Source organism: Schistocerca cancellata, chromosome 2 (assembly GCF_023864275.1).
Source record: "Schistocerca cancellata isolate TAMUIC-IGC-003103 chromosome 2, iqSchCanc2.1, whole genome shotgun sequence".
Taxonomy (NCBI): Eukaryota; Metazoa; Arthropoda; class Insecta; order Orthoptera; family Acrididae; genus Schistocerca; species Schistocerca cancellata.
In genome coordinates, this window is record NC_064627.1 from 1,150,532,435 (window position 1) to 1,150,545,409 (window position 12,975).

At 43.4% G+C, this 12,975-nt stretch overlaps 1 protein-coding gene across 1 annotated transcript in view; it reads left to right on the forward strand.

Moving 5' to 3' along the window:
- LOC126150256 (uncharacterized) overlaps positions 1-2,403 on the forward strand; it is a 59,494-nt gene extending 57,091 nt beyond the window's left edge. The window contains exon 4 of the mRNA XM_049915865.1: positions 1,726-2,403. Within this exon, the coding sequence (XP_049771822.1) occupies positions 1,726-2,091 (366 nt within the window). The 3' untranslated portion in view covers positions 2,092-2,403. The remainder of the gene's footprint in view (positions 1-1,725) is intronic.
- Positions 2,404-12,975: the final 10,572 nt, after the last annotated feature.

Sequence of the window (12,975 nt, forward strand, 5' to 3'; positions counted from 1 at the left end):
GCCTACACCAGTGTCTTTGGCGCTTCAGTGTAATAGTTTTCACTCTGGAGAACTGATGACTAAGTTCTTCCCCACTTCCTGAAATAAGAGTAATGTCATCTGCAAAGCCTAGAGTGTTGATTTTCCCGTCGCCAATTCGAATTCCACCACACGAGCCATCCAATGTTGCCCTGATGGCATACTCTGCATAGAATTTATGAAGCAGAGATGACGCTATACAACCTTGCCTATACAACCTTCTCTGACTCTGTTTCTCACATCGAAAAACTCCGGATATTCAGCATCCACCTTTAAGGCTGCACTGTGGCTGTTATAAAGACAGTTTAGTAATGATACAGCATGGTTTGGAACCTCTAACTCAGGGCTTCACAATGTGTGGCCCGCGGACCCCTTAGGGGTCCGCTGGCTCTTTCTTGGCAGTCCGCAGCCGCCTTCACCAAATCGTGTAAAATAATGAGTAAAATTATTGAATGAAAATGCGAAAATCAAATTCAGAACTATTTTTTTTTTCGTGTGAAAAACGTGTCCTTTTACTTCATGACGTATTCCCAAGCAGCCTTTGCGGTTCCTAAGTGAGAACGCACACACAGTTTAGTGCCAGAGTATGTGTCTTCTCTGATCGACTGTTTCGCAACACTACAGAATTGGATAACGGCTTTATAAAAGCAGATTTCCAGAATCGATTTTGAAGTGTTTACCTGACCAACCAAAAGTCGAACTGGGACATCGGCTTACGAAATTCGGTTTTGGAAACGCATGTAAACTGGGTGAATGTGTTCCCACAGATTGCACAACAGATGTCACAACTGTCCTTTAAAGGGAATTGCTTGGCCTCTTTTCTTTCGTGATGTGTTTGTATCCCGAACCACGGGTCTGCCTCTTTTCTTCACAGCCGCGCGTATGGCAGCGCAGTCTAAGGCGCCATGTCGTGGATTTCGCGGCCGCTCCCGCCGGAGGTTCGAATCCTCCCTCAGGCACGTGTGTGTGTGTGTGTGTGTGTGTGTGTGTGTGTGTGTGTTGTCCTTAGCGGAAGTTAAACTTAGATTAATAGTGTGTAAGACTAGGGACTGATGACCTCAGCAGTTAAGTCCCATAGACTTTACATAGATTTGAACATTTTTCTTCAGATTTCACGAGAAACCACACACACACACACACACACACAAGACTGTTATGAAATATGCATGCTCCTTACACAACAGTAGCCAAACAGTGGAAGTGAACAGACCACAAGCGGCAGCTTGTCAACAGCGAACAGTTTGGACGTGACGTTGATTGCTCTTGGAGGAAGGCAGCTCCAATGTGTGAAATGTCAATTCCCAAGTAATTTTAATCAGGCTACAGTGTGTTCAACAAAGGGAGTAAATCCACTAGTAAGTGTCTGGATACAGTAGGAATTCAAATTGGATCGTTAATTTCAAGTTTTTTCCATTCATCTCTAAACCAAAGACTATTGATACTTTAGGGGGCGGGAGGGGGGATCATTGGGAACATGGCCCCTGCATTAAGAGCTTTCAGTTCCCATGGGTTTCGCTCTGAAATTTAAAGTTACTGTGCTCTTGACTGACTAGGGGTCCGCCATGGATTTTCAACTGAAGAAGGGGTCCACCAGCTGAAAAGGTTGGGAAGCCCTGCTCTAACTCATTGAGCACATGCCACAACTTGTCCCCCACATTGTCAGTTGAGGAGGCAGTAATAGAGCATTTCTTCTTTTCTGTTTTACAGCCACAGAGTGAAAGGCTGCGGCGCATAGTGAGTGTGGTGAGGAAGTTCGAGGCGCTGGTGCAGCCGGACGTGTTCGAGCGCTTCGGCGTGCCCGAGTACCTGTCGGCGGTGGGGCTGGTGGTGGCGCGCGAGCACCGCGGGCAGGGCCTGGGCGAGCAGCTGCTGCGGGCCCGCTGGCAGCTGGGAGGCGCCCTGGGGCTGCGGGCCACCTCCACCATGTTCACGGGGACCGCGTCGCAGCTGCTGGCGAGTCGCACCGGCTTCCACACGCTGGCCGAGGCCAAGTACGCCGACCAGGAGGAGCCCGCCGTGCGGTCCATCACCAGCGCCAGCTGTATGAAGATAATGGCCGCCGCTTTAGAGTGACCGCTACTGCAATAATGGCGATTTCAAGAACCAGCACACTACGCAATGTTTGGCTTGTACAAGGCTGATTCAAAAATTAAATTAATAGCACCTATTATGGACAGGAACTAATCTCCTCAGTTAAACAAATATACTATTACATATTAATACACTCGCACAAACGTTTATGTTGGTACACTTGAAATGTGCCTGTATGTAATTTTGTAGGTAATTTTCTTGATTTTGGATGTCTTACAACGCGCATGTAATATTTGTATCTACATCTACGTGATTACTCTGCTATTCACAATAAAGTGCCTGGCAGAGGGTTCAATGAACCACCTTCGTGCTATCTCTCTACCGTTCCACTCTCGAACGGCACGCCGGGGTGGCCGAGCGGTTCTAGGCGATACAGTCTGGAAGCGCGCGACCGCTATGGTCGCCGGTTCGAATCCTGCCCCGGGCCTGGATGTGTGTGTTGTCTTTAGATTAGTTAGGTTTAAGTAGTTCTAAGTTCTAGGGGACTGATGACCTTAGAAGTTAAGTCCCATAGTGCTCAGAGCCATTTGAACCATTTTCGAAAGGCACGCAGGAAAAACGAGCACTTAAATTTTTCTGCGCGAGCCCTGATTTCTCTTATTTTATCGTAATGATCATTTCTCCCTATGTAGGTGGGTGCCAACAGAATGTTTTCGCAATCGGAGGAGAAAACTGGTGATTGAAATTTCGTGAGAAGATCCCGTCGCAACGAAAACCGCCTTTGTTTTAATGATTGCCACTCCAATTCACGTATCGTGTCTGTGACACTATCTCCCCTATTTCGCGATAATACAAAACGAGCTGCCCTTCTTTGTACTTTTTCGATGTCATCCGTCAGTCCCACCTGATGCGGATCCCACACCGCACAGCAATACTCGAGAATAGGGCGGACAAGCGTAGTGTAAGCAGTCTCTTTGGTAGACCTGTTGCACATTCTAAGCGTTCTGCCAATGAATCGCAGTCTTTCGTTTGCTCTACCCACAATATTATCTACGTGATCGTTCCAATTTAGGTTACTTGTAATTGTAATCCCTAAGTATTTAGTTGAATTTACAGCCCTCAGATATGTGTGACTTATCGCCTAATCGAAATTTAGCGGATTTCGTTTAGTACTCACTTCGCACTTTTCTTTATTCACGGTCAATTGCCACTTTTCACACCATACAGATAGCTACGCGCACGCAGCCCCGTCAGAGACACTGCGCTGCTCAGAGACTAGTTAGGTCATCTTTGTTCTGTGAAGATGAGTGGAGAGGAGAGGAAGGACGCAGAACATGGTGCTCTCCGGAATTGTTTCATTGACCTGATCGAAGATATTGTTATTACAAGAAGGAATATTACCATTATGCACTGAACTGAGATACATTTACTGAGATAGATTCTGTTTTGAGAAGACCGAGATTTAAGGTAACAGATGAATATAGTTTACTTTGTTGCAACCTCATTTAGTTAGGTATTCTTGGTTCACTACACACATCCAAATCAGAAATTTCTCGCTATTTTTACAGAGCTTTCTCACATTCAGTATTAATGGATCTGAAAAGATGAAAAGATTTAAATCATTAGTATCAGGATTTTTGTCAAAGAATAAATTTTCATGTTGACTTACAATTTCATACTTCTCCAGTGTTTATCTTACGTAACTGTAATTTGTGATGGACTATTTTCTTAGTGCTTGCTCAGACTTCAGTGCTGAAATTTTGTAAATTAGATCAAGAGGTTTTTTGAGATGAATTTTTTTAAATACATTTCCTTGAGAAGAATTTTTCTCTAGAGAGTAACTCAGAGCCTTTGTCGTTACCCTGCGGCCACTGCTATATGACAGATAAACTTTATGAGAACCAAATTTGCATGTTCGTATAGATCACACTGCACTACCGCGAGTCTCCGTAGTTAGTAGCAGGTCAGAAACTGAGACGAACATTTTCTTCTTTTTCTACGAGAGCAACTGCATGGCGTTTTCCATTGCAACACAGGTTAGCTAAATGCAGGAGGTACGAGTTTTCACTTTCACAGGGTCAATTAAGAGTGTTGAGTTTAATTACCCTAATAAAGGCTCTGAGCACTATGGGACTCAACTGCTGTGGTCATAAGTCCCCTACAACTTAGAACTACTTAAACCTAACTAACCTAAGGACAGCACACAACACCCAGCCATCACGAGGCAGAGAAAATCCCGGACCCCGCCGAGAATCGAACCCGGGAACCCTGGCGTGGGAAGCGAGAACGCTACCGCACGACCACGAGATGCGGGCCCCTAATAAAGTTCAGAGCAAATTTTTTTCTGTAACAGACAGTGTTGGTTCAGACATGCGTATCTCATTTTCATTCTCGCAGTCAGATTTGCTTCCCCTTCACGCAGTCTGCTTTAGTTCTGTAAACATGAGGTTAGCTTATGCACGTGTTTCTTTTCCATGAATGGATTTTTTTGGGATGCAACAGCTCACATTCGTAAAGAGATTATTCATTCAGAAAGAGACAATCCAGAAGCAAAGCAAACTGGTGCAACATTCACATAATTTCTTTGTCTTATTTTATTTATTAACATAACATGCACACCGAAGGTATCTGTGACTAAAAACTAAGCAACTATATCCCATTCTCACTTCCATCTGATGGCAGCATACTGAAAGTGAAGCTAATGTTCAATTTAGGGCGCTCAACATTATGGTCAATAGCATCCTTATTGGGTATCAACATATACAGGGTAATTTTGTGACGATATAACAAACTTCCAAGGATTATGGAGATGGGTAAATGAAAACATGAATGGTAAAACGAGCGAAATCACAGTTTTTACAAATGGTGATAAATGGGGTTGTGTAAATGAGGCTAGAAAAAAAATCAGACTATTTTATTCTTATTTTTTTAATGTAAATCCATACAGTAGGGACCAGTTATTGCTTGTGATCTGTCATATCCTTTATGTTGGAACTTAATAATTAAGACGAACAAAAATACGTGAAGATTTTTTTTGTACATTATCAAACGTCTACAATGAAAAATTGCCATTAACTGTAGTAAAAAGTAAATGGGAAAATTGGTAATAACAGCAGACGGATGGCTCAAGTAGATCGAGCTAATGCCCACTGTCATGGTCTGATGTCGAAAAAGAATGCGTCAATTGATAAAAGCAATGACCATAACATAATTTACAACTTTTTGAATATTCTAAGTCTGTTTTCAGATTTTCATAGGCAGTACTAGCCTGTTTAACGTGGAAGTTCAGTTTTGCTTCTAGTTCTTTCTTTTTTTGACCGTTTTTCTGACACGAAATTTGCACCGTAAGTTAACAAAATTGACAGATGCCACTACATGTTTTTACTGTACTTCTTACTAATGTTTACCTCTGCACACAGATACGTCATTTCGAGATTATTTTTCCTGGAGTAGTGACTTGACTGCGTAGGGAAACTATTTATTCGTACATGATTCCGTGCCAATTCCTAGTCCTCCTCACTGCATTTATTTTGGTGATTGTTTTGTCTCTCCCGCTTATCCACATTAAACAAAATATCTAACTTTTAATGTCACCTTAGACTTAAATCTATCATTGTGATCGTACGTCTAGTGTTATGTTGCCTAATGAAACACAGACAATAACTTCAGGAGTTCAGGTGTTTCCTTTTTCTGATTCACACCTGTTTATGCGTCCATTGCTTATATCGAAGATTGCTAGACAAGCTTTCTTACAAATCTGAACGTCTATTCCACCTACGGTAACCTTATAGATGTTGGTTGTGTTCCGCCTATTCCTCTCTGGATCAACAGTATACCTCCGCTTGACAGGATTCATATTGATAAGAATTTTGAAGAGCGTTGTTATTTAGATTTCGGAAATCACGAAACGATTTCTCCCGTATACCTGCAGGAACAATATCGAAGCATGTTCTCGTATATGCTTAACCTGAACCTTGTGATTTTGCCTTTTTTACTGCACCATTATCATTACTGTACCCCGTAACACTGTTAAGCTTATTCTTCTCAACTTCTTTGCGCCAATTCTGTGGATTACGCTTCCTCTTTCGATAATTTCACCTGATTTTTCACACTTTCATCAATGTTTCTCATTTCTATATCCGGAATGTTCATTATTTGTATTCTGTACTCAATGTGTCAACTGAACACTTCAAACACTCTAAACTAGGTTTATTAAGTGATTAATATCACTTGTTACACAAGGATTATATTTTGTGTTCGCACTTTTATTAACTCCAATATAATCTACCTCAGCCACTAACCCGTTTCAAATTACAGTTAATTATCTGTTGTCTGTTTATCACATACCACAGTGTTGGCTATCCTGCTACTCAGCTATTGGGCTTTTTTTCCGCTGGAGTGAAGCCGGAGTGCAATGGAAGGTTAGCCTGTTTTTGACATTACAGAAATCATATCTAGCGAAACGGAACAAATTCTCTGTGTTTTATTACATCCAACGTGACATTTAAGGGTGATACCAATGCAAATTTTGATAGTTTGAATACCTAGAAACAGATGACAGCACTTATCTCTAAGTTTTTACATTTGAGGGTTAGCTCGTTGTTCCGCGCGTGTCTTCAAATGTATCGATTTGAGATAAGGGACCCTGGTCTGGAAACGACCAAGTCGAAAGTTATAAGCAAAAATCGTTCTGATACCTCTAACAGTGAAATATATGCAGTGTTACGGCTCTTGCCAAGACTGTCGAGTAGGCAACTTTCAGAGACAAAAATCTCCAGTAAACATGGTCTCTGAAGTCCATACCTTAGATCTATAAGCACTTGTTCAAATAGCTCTAAGCACTATGGGACTTAACATCTGAGGTCAAATGTCCCCTAGACTTAAAAATGGTTCAAATGGCTCTGAGAACTATGGGACTTAACTGCTGAGGTCATCAGTCCCCTAGAACTTAGAACTACTTAAACCTAACTAACCTAAGGACATCACACACATTCATACCCGAGGCAGGATTCGAACCTGTGACCGTAGTGGTCCCGCGGTTCCAGACTGAAGCGCCTAGAGCTGCTCGGTCACAACGGCCGGCCCATAGACTTAGAATTGCTTAAAGCTAACTAACCTAAGGACATCACACACATCCATGCTCGAGGCAGGATTCAAACCTGCGACCATAGAAGCAGCGCGGTTCCGGACTGAAGCGTCTAGAACCGCTCGGCCACAGCGGCAGGCAGCAATTGTTCACTTTTGATACAGTGAAATACATCTCTCCTACTGAAAGCTCTTTGGTTCACATACTTTTGGGGAAGGTAGTGTGGACCAAAACTAGAAAATGATTTCTAATAAACATGCTCTCTAAAATTTATGTCTTTAGAGCTATGAGCACTTATTCGTCGTCAGTATTGTGCAACACATCTCTTCTACTGAGCGAATGGCCATAACTCTTACGTTATGAAATTTAGAGTCCCGGTTTAGTAGGCTTTTTTTTTTCTTCTTTCGGTCCATACTACCACCTCTGAAAGTTGCCTACCACACAATCTCTGCATCAACATTACTGGTACCGAACATGTATTTCACTGTCAGAGGTGTGAGAACGATTTTCGATTATCAGTTTTGACTTGGTGGTTTCCGGAGCGCCGTCCCTTACGTTCAACTTACACGCGTATCTTTCTCCATCATACGTGAAAGTTTGGAACATCATCACGGAATCACTCTATACATAATTTTAATAATGTTTGTTCCAACAAGAGAAACTACAGTGACGATTCCCCAGGACAACGTTATATGCTAAGTGATACTGCCTGACTAATTATTTAAATAAAAATTACGGAACGAAACATTCAAACAGAGCTCATTCAGTACCTCACTCACTTTAGAAAGGAGACCTGAAACTTCACAGCCGGCCGGTGTGGCCGTGCGGTTAAAGGCGCTTCAGCCTGGAACCGCGTGACCGCTACGGTCGCAGGTTCGAATCCTGCCTCGGGCATGGATGTGTGTGATGTCCTTAGGTTAGTTAGGTTTAATTAGTTCTAAGTTCTAGGCGACTGATGACCTCAGAAGTTTAGTCGCATAGTGCTCAGAGCCATTTGAACCATTTTTTGAAACTTCACAGAATTTTAGAATGCGTATTACACTGATGTCATTGTCAGCTGAGAAAGGTGACAGGTTGCCAGTCAAGCAGATGGTTGCCCTTATGTTAGTTTATGAAACGCTTGGAATTAAAATCTGTTGTGTGGAAAGTGATATACTACAGGCTCCACTTATTGGCGGATCATTCAGCCACAGAAGAAAAACGTATGTCAATGGACAATGTCTAGCAATGTACTTACAAACCAATTTCTTCGCCAATATTCCAGACAGAGAGAAATCGATGGTGAGATTTGGAAATTGTGTGGGTAATGTTCCAGCACATACCATTCAAAGCGCAGTTGCAGTTCAGGTACACTGGTGGATAAATGTGGTTGTCATGCAGCATCATGATATCTGTGGAGGGAATCATGGATTGTTCCTGGAAGCTAACTGAAACTGTCCCAGGATGTCACAAAAATACATTTCATGCTATTAGCAGTTTTTATTTTATGTCTATCCTACTTCGACTATGGTCAGCCGAATGCTGGGAAAGAATTTCTCTCTTCTAGCAATAGTAAATGGTGAGTCGTATCTCAAAGGAGTGTCACACATCACTGGAGAAAGAATTAGAATATTTCGGGCAGATGTACAGAGCTACAAAACAAAATGGCATTCTGGAAATTGGCAACGTTTCCTGTAAAATGTGTCTTCGTGTATCATGACACTTTCAGTATCGAGCAAGTCTCCTCTACAGATTATATGACAGGTTGCTCACTCCACTCATGAGATCCACAAGGCAGTTTATAGCAGAGAGTAGATTAATACTGGATTTCTTGGTTACTGGAAAGAACATGAAAGAATGTCACGCTAGCGCTAAGGTAACAAAATATATGCTTACAAAAAGTCAAAGCAGGTAAGGCTCTTGATCGAAGACATCTTAGTTAGCAGAATCTAATATGATATCGTTAAAAAAAAGACACTACCAGATGTGAAAGTGGAGCCCCGTTTACCTCATGGACCTTGCTTGCCCACTATGTATGTAACGACTTTATAGGTGTTTCAGTTTTCTCACGCCGTTCCAAGTCAACGCAGTTGGCAGTTTGTGTATTTCGAAGTTTTCGCACCGTAATGAGTATTCGTTTAGGCTTTAGGATTGCAGCCGGATGACGTCGAGTTCTTAACGAGATATTTGGGCTGACAACCATGCAGCCATCTTCTGAGACAGTTTTACTGTCGTGAGCCGAAATATTGTGGCAAGATGTTGATGTTGTCTGGCCGAAATCCCGAAGCCTCATGGCATATGACACAGTCAGTTGTGTGAAGGTCATATCTTTAGAGAGTTGTTATAAAATGCAGAAAGACTTGAAGCTCAACAGCGCTTGATGCAAAGACTGGAAGCTGATCATCGCCACATGCAAATGTAATAAGCGAGGACTGGAACCACCTACTTAATTTGTTTAAACAATTCGCTATTATCCGTTGGAGTCAGTGTTATGGTCAATATCCAGGGCATTTCTATGGAGTAGTGATGAATGGGATTGTCACATAAAACTAGCGTTTTGTGTGGAAGCTGCACGATCGAGATTTATAGTAAGAAACCTATGGAACAGTAATTCGTCCACAATTTATATAACCTGCCTATATATGAGTCTAGAGTGTAAGTGTTTATATCTGGGATCTCATCCAAAACCTCTGGATTGATTTTAACCAAATTTGCATGTCAGGGGCCACAATCAGTTTTCCAGCACACCATGTGCAGGCTGGCCTGCACAATAGGCGTTGTGTGCGAATAGTAATGGCCTGCTTTACCAACTTGCTATGCAGGATAAGTGCACATGGGCACAGATGAGCAGAGATGTGGGGAGGAGATGGATAGCACCACCAGAGGGAGGGAATGAGATGTACAGAGAAAAATGGAAGGAGGAGATGGCAGCATGGGGTGGAGACAGTGGATTGTGTGTGTGTGTGTGTGAGAGAGAGAGAGAGAGAGAGAGAGAGAGAGAGAGAGAGAGAGAGGAAGGACGAGATGGACAGAAAATGTGGTGAGGTGGAGGGAGAGGGGGAGGGGAGGAGGCATGTTGTGTAGGTAGCATCGGGTTGCCTTGCAAGGTCTACATGTGCAGACGGGCACAGCCGAGCAGAAAGAGGAGGGAGGGAGGAGATAATGATAGAGGGGGAAAATGAAATGGACAGAGAAATGGGAGAGGAGGAGATTCGCAGAGAGAGGGGGTGGAGAAGATGTATATTCAGAGGGGTGGATGCTGGAGGCAGGTGGAAGGGGTAGAAGAATACTGGGGAGGTGGAAAAGGGAGAGGGGCTGGAGGGTATGGACAGAGGGGTTGGAGGAGGGTATGGACAGAAGCAGGGGTGAGAAGATGTGGTTGGAGAGAGGGGTGCAGGAGATGGAGAAAGAGAGGGGAAGGATGAGACAGAGTGGGATGGACGAGATGGACATATACAGATGGACGAGATGGACAGAGGGATGAGAGAGGGGAAAATGTGAACACAGAAGGGGAGGAGGAGGAGGTGTCTGCAGTACACGTGTCGAACGCATACATGAGCGAAGCTGCAGGGGAAAGCCTACTATACAATACCTGTTTCCGCAGCCTTTCCTTAAGTTAGTCGGTCTAAGAGTCTCAAAAAGTTGAGTTAACGGAGTACATAAGGTAGAATCGAAGAATGATATCTTCGTTAATTCAGCGCAACAACCACTGTAGTTATACTGAACAAACGAAAAAGGCGGATGCTACATAACGGTGCGATGGATCTTGGAGAGCCGTATTCTCAAAACTCAGTTCGTTAAGATTTAAAAAATAGTCAAGAATCGCATTACTTCTTTAAACTAATAAATGGAGTTGGGGCCACGAGAGCAGAAACAGAAGAATTTTGTTAGATATAGAGCAGTATGAAAAATCTTTCTTCTTGTGCACCATATACTGATGGAAGAAAAAGGCAGATGAGATGGATGATTCTGACGCACCACTCACACTAAAGTGATACGTAGGTTACAGAAGTAGGTTATAGAAGTAGATGTTATACGATTACAGTTATGTAATAAATAGAACAAAGTGTCATTTGGTATTTTACGTGTAGTGCGAAATAGTGTTCAGAAAAGAAGAAGTATTAAACAACGAACAGTTCCATTCTTAAAAAGAGAATGGTATAATTTAATTAACACATCTGTAACACAAAGGCTTTGGCGATATTTTCTACAAGATAATTTGATACGTACTTGTAGTCGTGGTCTTCAGTCCAAAGACTGGTTTGATGCTAACATATCCTCTGCAAGCCTCTTCATCTCCGAATAACTAATACAACTTAAATCCTTGTGAATCTCCTTACTGTATTCAACTATTTGTCTCCCTCTACAAGTTTTACCCCCACGCTGCCCTCCAGTACTAAATTGGTGAGCTCTTGATTACTCAGAACGTGTCCTAGAAACTGATGCCTTCTTCTAGTCGGGTTCTGCCACAAAGTTCTTTTCTCCCCAGTTGTATTCTGTACCTCCTTATTACACTACTGGCCATTAAAATTGCTACACCAAGAAGAAATGCAGATGATAAATGGGTATTCATTGGACAAATATATTATACTTGAACTGACATGTGATTACATTTTCACGCAATTTGGATGCATAGATCCTCAGAAATCAGTGCCTAGAACAACCATCTTTACCCGTAATAACGGCCTTGATACGCCTGGCCATTGAGTCAAAGAGAGCTTGGATGGCGTGTACAGGTACAGCTGCCCATGCAGCTCCAACACGATACCACAGTTCACCAAGAGTAGTGACTGACGTATTGTGACGAGCCAGTTGCTCGGCCACCATTAACCAGACGTTTTCAAATTGGTGAGAGATCTGGAGAATGTGCTGGCCAGGGCAGCAGTCGAACATTTTCTGTATCCAGAAAGGCCCGTACAGGACCTGCAACATGTGGTAGTGCATTATCCTGCTGAAACATAGGGTTTCGCAGGGATCTAATGAAGGGTAGAGCCACGGGTCGTAACACATCTAAAATGTAACGTCCACTGTTCAAAGCGCCGTCAATGCGAACAAGAGTTGACCGAGACGTGTAACCAATGGCACCCCATACCATCACGCCGGGTGATACGCTAGTATAGCGATGACGAATACACGCTTCCAAAGTGCGTTCACCGCGATGTCGCCAAACACAGATCCGACCATCATGATGCTGTAAACAGAACCTGGATTCATCCGAAAAAATTACGTGTTGCCATTCGTGCACCCAGGTTCGTGGTCGAGTACACCATCGTAAGCGATCCTGTCTGTGATGCAGCGTCAAGGGTAACCGCAGCCATGGTCTCCGAGCTGATAGTCAATGTTGCTGCAAACGTTGTCGAACTGTTCGTGCGTGCCGGCCGGAGTGGCCATGCGGTTCTAGGCGCTCCAGTCTGGAGCCGTGTGACCGCTACGGTCGCAGGTTCGAATCCTGCCTCGGGCATGGATGTGTGTGATGTCCTTAGGTTAGGTAGGTTTAAGTAGTTCTAAGTTCTAGTGGACTGATGACCACAGCAGTTAAGTCCCATAGTGCTCAGAGCTATTTATTTGAACTGTTCGTGCAGATGGTTGTTGTCTGGCAAACGTCTGTTGACTCAGGGATCGAGACGTGGCTGCACGATCCGTTACAGCCATGCGGATAAGATGCGTGTCATCTCGACTACTAGTGATACGAGGCCGTTGGCATCCAGTACGGCGTTCCGTATTGCCCTCCTGAACCCACCGCAATCGCGATAGGCTACAATCCGACCGGAAACGTGATGGTTCGCATTTCTCCTCCTTACACGAGGCATCACAACTACGTTTCACCAGGCAACGCCGGTCAACTGCTGTTTGTGTATGAG